Source organism: Chelmon rostratus, chromosome 13, assembly GCF_017976325.1.
Source record: "Chelmon rostratus isolate fCheRos1 chromosome 13, fCheRos1.pri, whole genome shotgun sequence".
Classification (NCBI taxonomy): domain Eukaryota; kingdom Metazoa; phylum Chordata; class Actinopteri; order Chaetodontiformes; family Chaetodontidae; genus Chelmon; species Chelmon rostratus.
In genome coordinates this window covers 300,081-318,466 of record NC_055670.1, presented here as the reverse complement: position 1 = coordinate 318,466, position 18,386 = coordinate 300,081, and the positions used below count along the sequence as shown (strand labels likewise).

Genomic DNA, 18,386 nt, shown 5'->3' with positions numbered 1-18,386 from the left:
AAGCCATACACCTACCCCGACTGGAGGAGCAGCACCAGCCCCTTGTCCTGCAGCAGCACCAGGTGACATCCACCCTGAGGAGGCTCAACACCCGCAGAGCTACAGGACCGGATAAGGTGTCAGGCAAGACATGCGCTGACCAGCTAGCAGGAGTGTTCCTGGACATCTTCAATCTGTCCCTGCAGCTGTCTACGGTTCCTGAGTGCCTCAAGTCCTCCACCATCATTCCGATCTGAAGAAGACATCCATCACCTGCCTGAATGACTACCGGCCTGTTGCTCTGACCCCGGTAATCATGAAGTGTTTTGAGCGGATTCTTCTCAGGTACATCAGAGGCTTCATCCCCTCAGACCTAGACAGCCTTCAGTTCGCCTACAGGGAATCGGTCCACAGAGGATGCTGTCTCCATCACCCTGCACACCGCCCTGACCCACCTGCAGCAGCCCAACACCTACGTCAGGATGCTATTTGTAGACTTTAGCTCAGCTTTCAACACCGTCATCCTAGACAATCATCCTCTCTGGTCCTCAGCACGGGCACACCACAGGGTTGTCTGCTAAGCCCAGCCCTCTTCACCCTGTTTACTCACGACTGTGCTGCCATCCACCCCACCAACACAGTCGTGAAGTTTGCGGACGACACTACAGTAGTGGGTCTCATGTCAAATAACAACGAGACAAACTACAGAGAGGAGATACGCCAGCTCACCCAGTGGTGTTCAGCAAACAACCTGGGGCTGAACACTGGGAAGACCAAGGAGGTCATTGTGGATTTCAGGAGGTCCAGGAAAATGGATCACGACCCCCTCCTCATGGACAGAGAAGTGGTGGAGCGTGTGGACAGGACTGAGAGTCAGGACACTGTCTGAAGATAGACTGATGCCGCTAGGCCACACAACACAAACTGCTTCCAAATAAATTGTTTTTCATAATTAACATAGACCCATATGTCTACACATAATTGATTGGGTTATGTGAAAAATGCAAAAAAAATGCAAAAAAAAAATAAAAAAAATCTACGTAAACTTGTTTTCGTCACGTGACTCCGGTCTCGAGTTGACTTACGGGTGAACAGAAGGTGTTGGCAAAAGGTAATGCGAAAGGTCATGTTATGGAGTCGTGTCTTAAATGAAGATCATGGATCAAACTAAAAGACCAAAGAAGCCATCAGGTGCCCAGTTTCGAAGAAGAAAAAAAGAAGAAGAGAAACAGGCAAAAGAAAAAGGTATGCAGATTTCTGTGCGCGATGTGAGCGACAGTAGGCTATCGGCTATTTATTAGCCTCTTGCTAATATGTTGCTAAGCTACAGAAGACGACTGCACTTGATATTTAGTTTTGCTGAACTAGCAACTATTAGAACACAACAAGTGCGAATTCACACAGCAGTCCTGACTGTGGACTTTATTATTCCTATACGCTATATGCTCAGTTAAATAACTTCTACCATATATTGACATGGCATTTTGTGAGCTACATGTGATATAGCTTTTTAAATAAGACATGGTCCTGGAGTCTGGTGAGGAGCAAATGCCTGTTTGGAGATGAATAAAGTATCTACCTACCTACCTACCTACCTACCTACCTACCTACCTCCCTCCCTCCCTCCTCAGCCACATGTTCGTTACAGGAGTCCTCAGGTGTGTGTGTGCATGACTGTGTGTGGGTGGTGTTATGTGTGCATTTTTGCATATTTTTTATTACTTTTGTAAACACTATAAAGGCTGTGAATAACCAGTATACTAATGACAATACCATTTGTCTTTGTTAGAAATGCCTCAATTAGAAATCCCACCTAATCCTGTGCCTGAGGATGAGCCTCTGTCTGCTGACCCTGCTGATTGGCCTTCAGTTCTGACTGACAGAATTCGGAGACAGCTGGTTTGTAGAGGACCAAGTGAGGTACCTGCTGACTTTGCTTTCCCCATGAATGGTTCTTTGTATTTAAGATTATATATGGAGTTGCCTTATATGCTTTCTTCAGGGATATTATTCATCTGTTTTGTCTTAACTCTCCTAGTTACATTTTTTTATTTATTAATATATCCAATAAAGTAATTCAAATAATTTAATGTATTGTTGTGTTGTTTGGGGGTAAGTCCTTTGTTTGTGGAGGTTTTTTTTCTTCTTTTTTTTTGGGGGGGGGGGGGGGGGGGGTGCGCGCCAAGGGATGCTTCTGGCGCTAGTCAAGCCAGAACCGCCTCTGCCTAGACTCTATGAAGGCCAAGTCAGGAAGAGGGCAAGATCCATCGCCACAGACCCCAGCCATCCAGGCCACAGACTGTTTTTACTGCTTCCATCACGAAAGCGGTACAGGAACATCCGCACCACCACCAACAGACTGAGTGACAGCTTCTTCCCCTGAGCTGTCAGAGCTATCACCCCCAGCAGCCCCTCACCGGAGTGAGAGACTGTGAGAACTGTGAACCACTGCACACCGCACTTTCACACCTTCACCTCCACCTCCACCTTCTGTGTACTTAACATTTAAGTACACACACACTAGACTAAATTATATACATTTTAGTATATTGGTACATTTCATTGGTATATTTTATTGTTTACTGTTTATATACATTTTAGTATGTTTCAGCTGCTGTCTGTACATTTCACCGGTATATTTTATTGTCTATTGTTTATTGTTCAGTATATTTTTAATGTCTTAGTATATTTTCATTTCTGGTATATTTTTAATTGCATTTACAAATATTTTTACTGCATGTTGGTTTATTTTATTCTAGTATCTTAATTTTATTTTAGAATCTTTCTTTCTCATTATCTTGTTTCTAACATGGGGGTTGCAATGCAAATTTCATTGAGATGTCATGCTCAATGACTATAAAGAAATCTTGAATCTTCCTGAGGACTTTCTATGACTCTGTGGTTGCATCTGCAGTCTTTTATGCAGTGGTCTGCTGGGGCTGTGGAAGTGCTGTGAGGGAAAAAAAGAGACTCAATAAACTGGTCAGGAGAGCTGGCTCTGTCCTGGACTGTCCTCTGTACACCACTAAGGATGTAGGTGAGAGGAGGATGTTCGCCAAGATGACATCGATCATGGACAACCCCTCCCACCCCCTGCATGACAGTGGGGGCCCGAAGCAGCTCCTTCAGTAACAGACTGCTGCATCCAGTGTGTAAGAAGGAACGCTACCACAGGTCCTTCATTCCATCAGCTGTCAGATTATTCAACTCCAGCATCGCTTAACATAAGAGTGAGTTGATGTTGTTTGCCAAATAATCTGTTGTTTTTCTCTCGTCATTTTTGCCAACATACGCTCATATCCTTACATTTTGTGCAATATTACATATTTCCTTTACATTTTGTGCAATATTACATATCATTTACTGTTTCGGGTATTTTATTCTTCTGTGCAATAGAATAGTAACACTATTTATTGTTATTTTTAATCTGAAGGCAGCATACATGTATTTTTGTTTTTTGTTTTAATGTTCTCTATCTCTTCTGCTATTTTTCTTCCACTGCTAACACATGCTGCTGTAATGCCCAAATTTCCCCAGCTGGAGATAAATAAAGTTTTATCTTATCTTAAAGGGTAGGTTAGATATCGGTATATATAGTTAACTAAATACCCTGCATATAGGCTTTTGGACGAGAGGTTTTATTACAGCTATTTTAAAGGAATGTGGTACATAGCCTGTTGAAAGAGACGGGTTGATGATTTTGATTAGAAACGTTGACTATATATATGTACATATTATACAAGTGAGTATATAAAAGAAAAAAATATAAAAAATATGCATTGCCACAATAACTGGAAAAACAGCCACAAAAATATACTGCCAGAAATCAACAGATTTTTACACAAATTGTACATGGTAATGCTGAGAATACTGCTGCCACAAGAGTACAAAATGTATGCTGCCTTCAAAGTGGTAGGGCTCTCTAGGATGCACAGTCTTTGGAACTAGAACCAACCCCAGAGAGGTAATGCCTTCTGGTCTGGGCTCTGGTGGCGTGGGAGGGCATGGTGGTAGAATCAAATCTGTTAAAATTAATAATAAAAAAATTCATATATAATAACATAATACAATACATGACCTAAAGTATATGGACACCTGTATATGAACACCTGAACATTCCAGCTGTATGTGGCTACTTAACATGCCAAAAACAGGAATGTATGAATGGAACGATTAAACCATGGACATTAATCTCCTGCTATAAGAGCCTCCACTTCTCTGGTTTCATTCTCTCCGCCACATAATGTGGCTGCAGGGAATTGTTCCCCTTCAGACACAAGAGCATTAGTGAGGTCAAACACTGGTGCTGGGTGATATGACCTGGCTGACAGTCACCACTCCAGTTTATCCCAAGAGTGTTTGATGGCTCGTCAAACCTGAGCCCTTTTTGTCATATTCCTATCATACAATTTTCTTTTGCCAAAATGGCAACTCATTCAGCCACGGACTTCACTTAACAAGAGTTTGTTCATTCCTGTTATAAGTCTGTTAACAAATTGAAAAATAGTCCTAAATATTCAGCAGCTTTGTGGGTTTATAGGCCCCAACAGAACCGGGATATGGGGTCCAGGTGGTAGAAGCAATAAGTTGCCACAATAAGAGGATTTGTGAATTTCTTTTTTACCCAAGAGCTGCATGCATTGATTCTATCCAGCAGATGTCGCCGTTTATTGAGTTTAAATTGCTGTTTTAGTTCCCCTGCTTTTTCACAGCTACACAGTCTAGTGCACAGCCGCAGTGACTGAGCTTGAGGCAAATTACTCCAGGTTGGACATGTCTAAATTTTTCTAAATGTTCATAACAGAAAATTAGGTTTGTGTTAATATGAGTTAGGTAGTATACTAAATCATTTAGTTACTAACTATGCGAGTTAATATTGTGGCCTAGCCCTACATTTTATTTTGAAAGTTTATGACCGGATGTCTCTGTTTTATCTGCGACGCGTAATGCACAGCACAGACTGAGACTGACGAGGCGGCGACAATCGAGGAGAAGCAGGTCGCGCGGTACGGCACAGCACGGCACGCCTGAGAAGTCGGTGCCCCGCTGTATACCTTAACGTTAGCTCTCTCTCTCTCTCTCTCTCCCTCTTCCTCTTTCTCTCCCTCTCCCCCTCTCTCTCGGAGAATAACGGAGAGGGGTACGTTATGGCGACTTTGGGACCGGAGTCGGCCCGTTCTCCTCCTCCCCAGCTCGTTTCCTCTCCGTCGACCCAGACCCACATCAGCAGCACCAGCCTGCCTCCCAACCGGGGCTTGGAGCGGGCGCTGGAAGAGGCGGCGGCTAGCGGCGTTCTTAACCTCAGCTCTCGAAAACTGAAGGAATTTCCCCGGACAGCCGCCAACCACGATCTGACGGACACGGTGGAAGCAGGTATGGATCTTCCCCTTGATAGCTTTAAAAAAATGGGCGGTAACGACTGTCAGTAATGCGCTACAGTCGCGCTGATGCTTTCCACATTGCCCGTTTAACGTTACAGTGCTGGCATATCCGTTTAATATTAGCAATGTGTATTTATTAATTGAGCTGCACAGGGAGCTGAACACCCAGCCCTGGTGGTAAGAAGGTTTGTTAGTGGGTCATTGGTGTCATGTGTATTTTAATCGAAATGAAAGTCTATACATCCTCCAATATTTGCTTCACCTGGACCAGATGCACAGTTGAATGTAAATCCTCCAATGAACATTACTGGTTGCCAGTTTTGTGGTCAAAATTTCACCAAATGACATTTCTTGTGTCACCCTAGACAGGATTTGGGTGATAGTATACACACTTTAAAAGGAATAATGGAAAACGTCCTCAAGTTTCCAGCTTGAAGTAAATGCCTGCAGGATGTGACTACACTGTGGGCCTCCAGTGGAATTCCCCACCACTTCCTTTTAGTCCATTTAGAGTTCTAAATAAACATGGAGATCATGGTAGGCCCAGACTCAGTTTAGGCTGTTTTACTTACAGTAATAAAGTTTCCATACCATTTTTAGGCTGAGCTTAGGCTGAGAACACATAGTTTACACCAGGGGTTCTCAAACATATTACTCAAAAATCTGCATCTGATTTTTATTCAAGGTTCATAGGTCCAAATAGTTGGAAGTAACAAAATAACCTTTAACCAGTTGATTAAGTCGCATTACTTGTGATTGGGCCAGCACTAAATTAAGGCAGACAAGGTGCAGACAGTCTATATTTATTTCTGACTCACATTCTTATAACTACATGTATACTAGTTGTAAAAATTGTGTAGTAGTGAAAAAAAGACACATTTTGTATCTTATTTAGGAGCTGAGAATTTAGAATTTTTTCTGGTGACATTAAAAACCACGTTCATCTGGGGACAGGATTTCTGTGGATGATCTCCAGCTACACTGTATATTCAAGTCACTAACAATTTATTGATAAATAGAAAATTTCTCTCAACATAGAAACTGTAACACTTAAACATATTGTAGCCTATTCATAACACAAGGTATGACGGGTTATATTCTCCAATACATTAGTCCAATCAGTCAAAATTTTTCCAAGCAGACACTGTGGGGGTCGGAGTTTTAAAATTAAAAAAGCAATTCAGGCCGACTTTGCCTATTATTGTTTAATCTTTTCACTCGCAAAAACATTTTTTATGAGCCGATATCAGTGTGAACAGCATACTTCACTACAAAATGATTTCAGACCTCTGCCAACGAGCCAGTCATTATCTCAACAAAAAGCACCTCTTCTGGATCCCAGGATCAACCAAAAATGAGTTTGAGACTCAATACAACAGTTGGCTAAAGAAAATAAACCCAGGTGGCGACTCTTGCACTTTATAGACAAGTGTATTGATTCTCCGTCAGTATCGGCAGAGCGGGTGAATATGAATTCCAGACTTTTTGGCTTGTTGACAGGGGTTGGCAAGCTAATTGACGATCACTCTCAGGATGGACTGAGCCTCTTCCACTGGTGAGTAGCGTCAGATGTGTACATAATGTGGCAGTGGCAAGAAAAGACTGGAAAAGTTGTTAAGTACTAAAAGACATCACCTGGTGGAACATCTCTCAATGAATTAGCTTAACTGGCAACAGGTTAGGAACAAGACTGGCATTAAAAGAGCCTCCCAGAGATGCTGAGTCTCTCTGAAGTAAAGATGGGGAGGGGTTCACCACTCTGTGACAGACTGCATTGGCAAATAATGCAACTATTGGCAAATAATGCAACTATTTATGAATAATGTTTTTCTCAATGTAACATTGCAAATAGTTCTTGGAACACAGCACTCTTAAATACTCAATTCTGATTGGTCATTCACCAAAATTCAGCTTTGTTTTATTTCTTGATAGACGACTGGCTGCTCAGGTAGTCCTAACAGCCATGTACTAAAGGGGCAATCTGTTAATGTACCAGGCTCAATAACAAAATGGCAGTTGATTTGAGTGGCAAATATGGAGCATTTTCCGGACATTACTTTTAATTTGTTTGGAGAGGATAAAACACTTGACGTGTGGCTGGAGATTGATATGTCCCCAGCAAAAAAGAAAAGTAAAGAACAACGCTGGACCGACAGGAGAAGCAATATTACAGTGGCAAGTCAGGTCTCACAGCAACTTGTAAACTCTATGTTCATAGTTAACATACACTATGCAGCAACATACTTGTGAACACACATGTATTAATACTGACACTGCACAGTGTTTAGGTTTAGTTTTAGGTTACAGCAAGCCACTTGTCAATTGATGAGCAAATGCAGTCTAATACAGTAACAATTAAATATATCCTGCTTTCAAGAAAGTTGTAAATCAAGTTTTTCAAGAGGTCCTGATTCAACTTTATGACGATGCTGGAGCTTGTTTATGTTGCTGTTGAACTGTATTGCGATGTACTTAAAGGTGCTTTTAATATTTAAGTCTACTCTTACTGACACACTAGTGTAGAGAGAACATTATAAACAACTCTCACTTTAACAAATACAATGCAGTTAATAGAATTATTGCAGAAGACTAAGCTAGGTGTACCTAGTAACCTGGCAGCTGAGACCCCTCTTACACCTGGTTAAGGTGTGAGCTGTATACGGACACGTTATCCGGCAAAGGGAAAGGTGATATGTATTGTGGTCTGTATGTGATTGAATCTGCCTGACTGGGCAGAGACAGGTTAATGATGTTTGTACCTGTAAGCTTTATTGTTGTATAAGGTTTATTGTGTTGTGTTGTTGTGGCATTAACGGTCTGTCGGGTCCTGTAGTTGCCATTTGAGATACCTCAATCATTGTGCTTGCTGCTTGTTTCTGTGTGCTTAGCACATTACATTGATTGTGTGTCCCACACTGTCAGGCTTTGTTTTGAGTTAGTTTTCTGCCACCACGTTAAGCTGCACTTCATCAGTTAAAAGACCAGCACCACAGCTGATGAATCCTGGCTGAGTCTGCATGCCGGGTGGCAAAGAGGCAGTTATTATCTCCTTCCATGGCAATTAGAATCTCCTGTGCTTCGCTTTATATGCCTTTCCCCTCTCTTTTACTAACCCACATTCATGTGCCTTTACGGGCGCTCACACGCACACACACACAAACTTGCACACATACACACACATCACACACACATACACGCACAAAGTGTCGTAATATAACTCAGCTTTGCTCCCTGCTGTTCTGTTTGTGGATGGATAGTACTGCTAGGCTGGGCTCCAAAAAGGTGTTATACAATAAAGGTGAAGAAATAGGTGTCTGAATCAATAGATATTGTTTTTGTTTGTTTGTTTCAAATATCTGCTCCCAGCGCAAGCTCTCTGGGATTTGACTTGTCGTGGATATAGACTTTATCACCACCTATTGGCCTGGCGTGCTTATTTGAGCCTCTTGAATCATGTTTGTGTTCTTGTATGTGTTTTGATACTTTGCAAAACGAGGGTCATGTGGACAGATTTTTTTGTTAAATGGAAGGGGAAGTTGAAGGGAAAATTGAGGTTTCCCGCTTGAGAGAGAAGGGCAGTATTTTGATCAAAGGTGTTTCTGCAACACCTGAATGGAATGACAACAGGGACAGAAGGAAACAGACACGCAGCCATTAATATTTACTGGGGAAGATTTAAAAATGAACCACATTTAACAGACATTGAATGTGGCTTAGTATTTTCTGTGTAAAAACAAAAGAAAGTATGAATTCCGACTATTTAATAGAAAATAACGCCCACAATAAAGTCCAAAAATTGTACAGACTTTCAGGACCTCAGTTTGATATTCACTAACACAATTGGTAAAATTAGGGCCAAAAAAGCCCAATTATTTTAGATAAACTAACACACCCTTTAACCTCATAAGTGCATGATTTAACCTGAACTTTTGCTTGAATTTTCAATTTAAACCTCTGTCTATTGACTGAAAAGGTGGAGAGCTATATAGGGGAGGGCCAATGCACAGTGAATGAAGCAGTTAATGGAGGAGTTAATGGTTTGTCTCACAATAGGGAACAGCTACGGAAACATCAGACAGAATGAATGAAGAAGAGAAGATCATATCTGAGCACAGTGAACTGAGATAGAAAAGCAGAAAACATAATGAAACTGGACAGAACAAACAAACTCCTATGTGCAAGTAAGCGCAGAGACCTGCTTCTGTTTAATATAATGTGAAATCTAAAACAGAATAGAAATAGTCAGTACATTTCTTCTCAGGTTGACTGTTCAAATTGTTTCTATATTACTCTTTGTTGCTTTTTGCATTTTAAGCAATGACAAAACTCTGCTACAGAAATGTTTTATTGATTTAATTATTTGTTTATATGGTACGATATAACACATCCAATTCATTCTGAGGGGAACATGAACATACCAAATGTCATGGCAATCCACCCATCAGTTAATGGGACATTTCACTAAAAACTACAAATATGAACCTCATGGTGGTGCGAGAGGTCAGAGGATCAACATAATGATGTGGATTCATCCTCTGGGAACCATGTATGTCTGTGCCAAAAGTCATGACAATCCATTCAATGGCTGTTGAGATATTTCTGCCTGGACCAAAGTAGTGGACCGACAGACTGACATTGCCATTGTGATAAAGATCAACAAGGATGATGAGGCCAAAAATTACTTGATTCCATTCCAAGTTAAAAATGGTCTTTGTCCAGGCAGTATATATTCTAGAGGGTTTGGGTTGCTTTCAGTGGTGTATTAGACATCAACATTGAGCAGTGAAAGCCAGTGGAGCAGAGACTAACCTTAAGACATGTGGGTTGGAGAATATCTATAATAACACTGTGAGGTGGAGCAGTGGCTGCAGAGATGCTGGTCCTCTCACCAGCACAGAGACAGGAAGTGACCGCTCCCCACCTCATTGTTTTCAGGAGGCACCAGCTCAGATCTTTTCCTGTCAGGGAAACCAATGATTCTCTTGCTCCACGACACTACAGCTACAGTTTATATCATTTCTACATGCCTACAAAACATTTTTGCAAGTATTTGGTAAGTAGCTACATTTGTGTTGGGGGTGTAATGGTACTCAAAAAATCAGGTTTGCTGTGTACCTTGATTTAAGGGTAATGGTTTGATACATTTCTGGTACAGAAAGCTAGAAAAAAAAAAGTACAAAATAATATTTGTGTCATTTAAAAAAAACATTCAACAGTGGTTCCCCCCTTCAACTTCATTGACTGGTTTGGATTGAATCACCTGCACGTCAGTGCCAGCAAGACCAAGGAGATGGTGATAGACTTCTGCAGGAAGGGATCACAGATCACACCAGTGAGCATCCAGGGTTTGGACATTGATATTGTGGGGAGTACAAATACCTGGTTGTACACCTAAACAACAAACTGGACTGGTCCACCAAAACAGATCCCCTTTACAGGAAGGGTCGAAGTCATCTCCATTTGCCTAGAAGACTGAGGTCCTTTGGAGTATGTAGGACACTGTTAAAAACGTTTTATGACTCTGTGGTTGCATCTGGAATCTTCTATGCAGTGGCCTGCTGGGGCTGTGGAAGCTCTGAGAGGGACAGAAAGAGACTAAACAGACTGGTCAGGAGAGATGGTTCTGTCCTGGACTGCCCTCTGCATTCTCACCATTAGGACATAGGCGAGAGGAGGATTTTAGCCAAGCTGACATCTATCATTGACAACCCCTTTTCACCCCCTTCATGACACCGTGGGGGCCCTCAGCAGCTCCTTCAGCAACAGACTGCTGCAACCACTCTGCAAGAAGGAACGCTACTGCAGGTCCTTCATTCCAACAGCCGTCAGGTTATTCAACTCAGGCATTGTATAATGTAGGACTGTGTTCACATACATTGTTTTTCTTTGCACTACTGTACAACATGCTATAACCTGTCCAATATTACATTCTTGTTTCCTTAAATACTACACTATGCACATATATTTTTATTTGCACTGTTTCAGTTCCTGTGCATTTTTTCCCAATATCTCTCAAGTATTTTCCATTGGCAATATATTTTCTATAGTCTTTTGTATAAAATGTACATATACATAGTCAACTTACAAAATTTTGTATTTTGTATTTTTTTTATTTTCCATTGCCTTTGCTATTTGCTATTTTTATTGATGCTGCCAAATTTCCCCAGCTGGGCATTAGTAAAGTTGATCTTATCTTGTGTTTGTGCCCACATGAGGTCTTTTGAGATGTTTTTCTCTCAGTGTTTCCCAGCTACTGCTGCAATTTTGCAAAGATCAGGCTCTCTGAAGTTGCTATGTGGAGCATAAAGTGGAAACACACAATCACAGACGAGACTTCTCTCCAGCGATGTAAACCTATATGTACAATACATGGACTCATTTGACACCAAGGTTGGGTGGGTTAGCTATTGCCATGAAATTTAGTACATTTTATTTGTTACTCCCAAGAGAAACCCTGTAGGTGATCATCTAGCACTATCACCAGGTCAAAAATTTTAATTTGTCCAAGACTTGATTTTACAAATTATTATTATTATTACTCCTGCTAAAATAATGACATGATGAGTTCAGATCAGATAAGATCAACTTTATTAATCCCCAGCTGGGGAAATTTGGTATTACAGGCAGCATAAATAAAAAATAGCAATAGGAAAGGCAATGGAAAATAAAAGATTATAAAAAATATATTGCGAATGGAAAGTATTGAGAAATATTGACAAATTGCACATGGCTTGAAACAAGAAAATGCACATGGTTTTTATGGATAAGTTAAGTACAGTATTTACTCTGTTGCACAGTAGGTAAAATATATATATATATATGTCATAGCGGAAATAAAGATACATATGCATAGGTGTAGTATTTAAGGAAACAAGAATGTAATATTGGACAGGTTATAGCCTGTGTGAGATAGAAGGATGTTTACAGTAGTGCAAAGAAACAATATGTGTGAGGACACCATGATACATTATACAATCCCTGAGTCGAATAACCTGACGGCTGTTGGAATGAAGGACTTAAGATAGCATTCCTTCTTGCAGAGTGGATGCAGCAGTCTATTACTGAAGGAGCTGCTGAGGGCCCCCACTGTGTCATGCAGGGGCTGAAAAGGGGTTGTCAATGATAGATGTCAACTTGGCTAACATCCTCCTCTTGCCTATGTTCTCAATATTGTCCAGAGGGCAGTCCAGAACAGAACCATCTCTCCTGACCAGTTTCTTCAGGCTATTTCTGTCCCTCTCAGAGCTTCCACAGCCCCAACAGGCCACTACATAGAAGATTGCAGTTGCAACCAAAGAGTCATAAAATGTTTTTAACAGTGTCCTACATACTCCAAAGGACCTCAGCCTTCTCAGCAGATGTAGACGAGTTTGGCCCTTCCTGTACAGGGCATCTGTATTGGTGGTCCAGTCCAGTTTGTTGTTGAGGTGCACACCCAGGTATTTTTACTCTCTCACAATGTCAATGTCCAAACCCTGGATGCTCACTGGTGTGATCTGTGACAACTTCCTGCGGAAGTCTATCACCATCTCCTTGGTCTTGCTGGCATTGATTTGCAGAAGGGTCAGTCCAAATCAGTTGAAAACACTGATTAGGGATGGACGATAACTGTTTTTTAAAACTAATACCGATAACCAATAACTTTCAGCTCCTAAAGGCCATATACACACGATATTTGTGCAGCTGTAGAGAGACAAGAAAAAGGGAGAGATTAATAATAATAGTAATAATAACAAAAAACCAGCAGTGAATGTTTATGAAATAAACACAGTCATTCAGCATGGTCCTAACCATTAAGGATTTTTTTTTTTTTTACAAACAAGGAGTGTTACCTTAAAATCAATTCTAAATGTTCCAGGAAACCCATACAGAGCAGCTAAAATTGGACGAATGTGCTCTCTCCTCTTGGTTCTGGTTAATAACTAAGCCGCTTAAATCATCGCACTTTAACTTTTTTTGTAAGGTGGAAAAAAGATTTTTGTTACCTTCTTGATGTGAGACTCAAAGCATTTCTTTTTTCTTTTTTTTTTTTGTTTTTTGGGCCAAATAGTAGGATTTCAGTATAGTTCTTGTTTATATAAAATAAAATTAATAAAATAATAAAAAAATATAACAATGAAAATATACTAAGGCAATAAAATATACTAAACAATAAACAATAAAATATGGAAGTGAAATGTGCAAACAGAATAAAATATACAAGCAGAATAAAATATACACAGTGAAATGTACCGACAGAATAAAATATGAAATGAAATGAAATGTGCCAATATACTAAAATGTATATAATTAGTTAAGTATATGTGTGGTCCTAAAAGTTAAGTACACAGAAGGTGCAGGTGGAGGTGGAGGTGTAGGTGTAAAGTGCAGTGTGCAGTGTTCACAGTTCTCACAGTCTCTCACTGCAGTGAGGGGCTGCTGGGGGTGAAAGCTCTAACAGCTCTGGGGAAGAAGCTGTCCCTCAGTCTGTTAGTGGTTGTGCGGATGTTCCTGTACCGCTTTCCTGATGGTAGCGGTACAAACAGTCTGTGGCCCGGATGGCTGGGGTCCGTGGCGATGGATCTCGTCCTCTTCCTGACCCGGCCTTCATATATAGATTCTAGGTCAGGAAGGGGGCAGCCCACGATGCCCTGTGCAGTTTTAACCACCCGTGCCAGTTGTTTCTTCTCCTGTGCTGTGCAGCTGCCATACCACACTGAGGCAGAGGATGCTTTCAATTGTGGCCCTGTAGAAATTGACGAGCAACCGAGAGGAGAGTCCAGCTCGTTTCAGTTTCCTGAGGAAGAAGAGCCTTTGTTGTGCCTTCTTTACCAGGCGGGAGGTGTTCATGGACCAGGAGAGGTCACGTGTGATGTGGAGGCCCAGGAACCTGATGTTGTCCACACGCTCCACCACTTCTCCGTCCATGAGGAGGGGGGCGTGATCCGTCTTCCTGGACCTCCTGAAGTCCACAATGACCTCCTTGGTCTTCCCTGTGTTCAGCACCAGGTTGTTGGCTGAACACCACTGGGTGAGCTGGCGTATCTCCTCTCTGTAGTGGGTCTCGTTGTTATCTGAGATGAGACCCACTACTGTAGTGTCGTCCGCAAACTTCACGACTGTGTTGGTGGGGTGTATGGCAGCACAGTCGTAAGTAAACATGGTGAAGAGGGCTGGGCTGAGCACACAACCCTGTGGCGTGCCCGTGCTGAGGACCAGAGGGGATGATGTGATGTTCCCTATTCTCACCACCTGAGGCCTGTTGGTGAGAAAGTCTCTGATCCAGTGGCACAGAGACGCAGGCAGACCCACTGCGTGTAGCTTCAGCGCCAGCTTGTCTGGGATGCTGCCGGTGGGTCAGGGCTGTGTGCAGGGTGATGGAGACAGCATCCTCTGTGGACCGATTCCCTCTGTAGGCAAACTGAAGGCTGTCTAGGTCCGAGGGGATGAAGTCTCTGAAGTACCTGAGAATAATCCGCTCAAAGCACTTCATGATTACCGGGGTCAGAGCAACAGGCCGGTAGTCATTCAGGCAGGTGATGGATGTCTTCTTCGGTACCGGAATGATGGTGGAGGACTTGAGGCACTCAGGAACCGTAGACAGCTGCAGGGACAGGTTGAAAATGTCCAGGAACACTCCTGCTAGCTGGTCAGCGCATTTCCTCAAAGTCTTGCCTGACACCTTATCCGGTCCTGCAGCTCTGCAGGTGTTGATCCTCACACACACACACATGCACACACAAAAAAATCCACCCCCATAAAAATAAAACCTGTGGTATTAAGTCTCATAAAAATAACACTGTGGTGTGTGTAAACTCATCCTTTCCTTCCTCAAAGCAATCAAAGACCCTCTTCTGGACCCTTTACACCTACACTTGCCTAGAGACCTAACCACTCCAAGTCCGATGTTGTGAACCTCAGCTTCCACCACATACTTCAGCACCGTGTCAGAACTGTGTTTGTGGACTTTGTGGACGGTTCAGCCTTTAATGATATCTTCCTTTACCATCTGCTGCTACAGCTGCAGGTACCAGTTCCATGTACATGTGGTCTTCCTAATGAACAGGAAGCAACACGTTTGGCTTGACAGCCATCTGTCTACCCCCCCATATCAGTCAGTTCACCATCCTGTCTTTAACTCTTTCTCTATCGCATCTTTTAATAGAAAGGTTGACACATTTCTTTTTTCACTGCTTTTTTTGTCATGCAATTTGAACCTATTTAGTCAACTGTTACTCCTTCATCATCTTATTTGTTTCCTTGTTTTCAGGGATACATTGATTCTACTTTTTCAGTAGAAAAAGACCAAGTACAAGTTCCAGACCAAGTACAAGTACATACATTTTAGTACTCTCCTATACTGAGTACTGACACATACTTAATACCATCCATTCAAACCATCACACACACATAAATCGCCAGTAACAGCAGGGTTTTTGCAGCCAGCAGCTGAGTCAGACCGCTGCTCTCTGCTCAGGGGATGAAAGCAGGACTGACTAGCTCTTCGGTTCTTTACCACACTCTTTTAAATAGCACTTCCTTTGACTGTGTGACCCATGATGCAATGCTGCCTATGCTGCTGATATTCAGATGCAGCTGTGATTGAACTTCCACGTTTCCGTATTTACTGACAAGAAGACAGATACAGTTTTTAAAGTCAGATTTGTCTGAAACTCACAGTCTGGTGAGCAGTTGGATCACAGGGCACATATTTTGGTCTTTAATGTAGCATTTAAATACTGCTAACAGTACAAATGCAGGATACATGCACATTCATATAAATCTATATTAGTCCTGAATCAATAAGTCATTTATTCTTCTCAAATTTGACAATTTGCTGCTTCTATCGGTTTTGCTGTGGATCATAGTAAACTGAATAGCTTTGGACTCTTTGTTACTGTTGGTCAGATAAAGCAAACCATTTAGCCCATCCCTTTGAGCTATCTGAACTTGTTAGTGACATAACAATTAATGAATTAGTAGAAAAACTAATTTTTAATTAATTATATGATGAATGGTGATGCAAATTTAGTTATAACCCTACTCTCTGTCATTGACTTATATAGTTGATATAAGGTAAATATGTAGGGTGTAACGGATACATTTCCCCTCTGGTACAGCAGGTGGCAGTATTTAAACATTGGCTGTAACATTAATTAGTATTAATTATTGATTATACATAACTATTTAAAAAAAAGTCTCCAGCACTAGCAAATAAGTATGTAGCACTTTTATTAACACACATGAGAATTAATGAGTTCATTCTTGGCTGGACGCCTCTTCCCGGTAAAAGGGTGGTCATTTTCTGACCTGAACTTCATCAGCCTCGCTGTGTCTTCTTTCCCTGTTCAATGAGACTGAATTCAGAGCTGTCAGTGAAGGGAAACCTACAACCCACGAAACACATTATTTCACTCAGATAACACACAGAACAAGTGACGAGAGGCCGATGTGTTTTGGTTATATATCAGTGACAGTTTTGTAAACATAACGTGGCAATGTGAAGGTTTGTAATCATAATGAGATTTATAACATAAAAAAACAGGTTGGGAATTAAATAATTGTAATTGGAACATGACAGATCTCCATATTCTTGTATTATTGCTCTTTGGAGAACATAACCTTAAGTTAGGCACGTCTGAATTACAGGCGTCTGAATTGCAGGATGCTTACACTTCGCAGTTTCTCCGCCACCTCGTTGAAATGTGCCAGCTGTGGGGGCGGAGTCTTTATAGCATTTAGTTTAAAGACTTCTGGGAAGGATGCACTCATGCATCCTCGCTCATGGCTCCTCCAAGATCTCTCCTTGCTCCCCGATCCTCACTCCTCGGAGCAGAAGTAAGAGCTTTGGGACGGCTGGCAAGATGGCAGAACAGAAGTACTTCCGTTTCGATTGAGAAGTGAGGAAATGACAATTAAGAGAAATGAAATGCACCCATTCACTCAAAGGGCACCCGCTGAAGAAGAAGAAGGAAGAAGAAGAAGTAGAAGAGCAAGTGGAAGAAGAAGGAGAACGTGAGCAGGATGGAGTGCCTGCCAGAAAGGCTAAGTATCTTGCTGAATTGGAGGAGGTTTACCCATACAGCAACATCAGTCAAAGTCATGCTTGTTGTAAAATATGCCACATGGTAATAAGTGTATCACACAGAGGGAAAAGTGACAAATCTTCCAAAAATGCACCCCAGAGGTGCAGAAACATGATGTGCCAATGACTGCATTTGAAGTGGTTCCCTAGTGGTGATTTTAGGATTCACTGTGTGTAACCTTGTCTAAATGTAAGCAATATGTGGACAGTGGTGGGGATGGTGGGATGGCCCAGGGTCGGCCACCTGAACATTTCCTGTATTTTCAAATCCCAATATTGACAGGCATGAGTAAATATATTGTGCTATGGGGCTGTCACATTGTATTTGAAATTCAAATCTTCATTCAAAAGTGAGCAAAACTACAATCTGTGAGTGCAACAGGTAGTCTGAAGTAATTTGCTCTGTCGTCCAGCAAAGGGCTCTCTTGGAATTCTGCTTGACCTATTGCATTCCCTGTTGCCTTTTCAGTATACTTGGCTAATAAATAAAAATGGGGACGCAAGTGAGAAGAACCATGCTGATTTGATAATCATGACACCAAAGCATCTGAGAAACAGTGTGTGGAAGTATTTAGGGGTCTAATATAGATGGCAAGTTCATTTCAAACAGTATTTGCTGAGACAAATTAGGACTCACCTGCTAGCTTGCAGAGGCACCAGAAATGAGTGGAGCAATGTCAACTATATGACCAAACAGGAAATGGAGTTGCAAATAAGAACAATAAATTACAACAGTGCAAACCACAAAAAGAATTTCCTTTTTTTCATAGTTCTTGTATAAAATGTACATATATATATGGACTGAGGAAGGAGCTCCCCCAACACTAACCCACTGTCACCATACTCTATCACACTGTGTCTGCTGTGGAAACTTTCTAGTTTCTGGGATCCACAATCTGCAATGGTGTTGGCTGACCTAAAGTGGGTGTCAAGCATCAGCCTCAACCTCAATCATCAAAAAG

General features: G+C 41.6%; 1 protein-coding gene across 7 annotated transcripts in view; it reads left to right on the top strand.

The window, feature by feature from the left end:
- The first annotated feature begins 4,963 nt into the window (after positions 1–4,963).
- The window catches only part of lrch1 (leucine-rich repeats and calponin homology (CH) domain containing 1), a 128,264-nt gene continuing 114,841 nt past the window's right edge, over positions 4,964–18,386 (top strand). For 6 of the 7 annotated variants that reach the window (XM_041951505.1, XM_041951503.1, XM_041951506.1 and 3 more), the window contains exon 1: positions 4,964–5,352. In XM_041951505.1, coding sequence (XP_041807439.1) covers positions 5,127–5,352 — 226 coding nt within the window. In that variant the 5' untranslated portion in view covers positions 4,964–5,126. Of the gene's footprint in view, positions 5,353–6,860; positions 6,916–18,386 lie in introns of all 7 variants that reach the window. The other variant, XM_041951510.1, reaches the window with a different exon arrangement.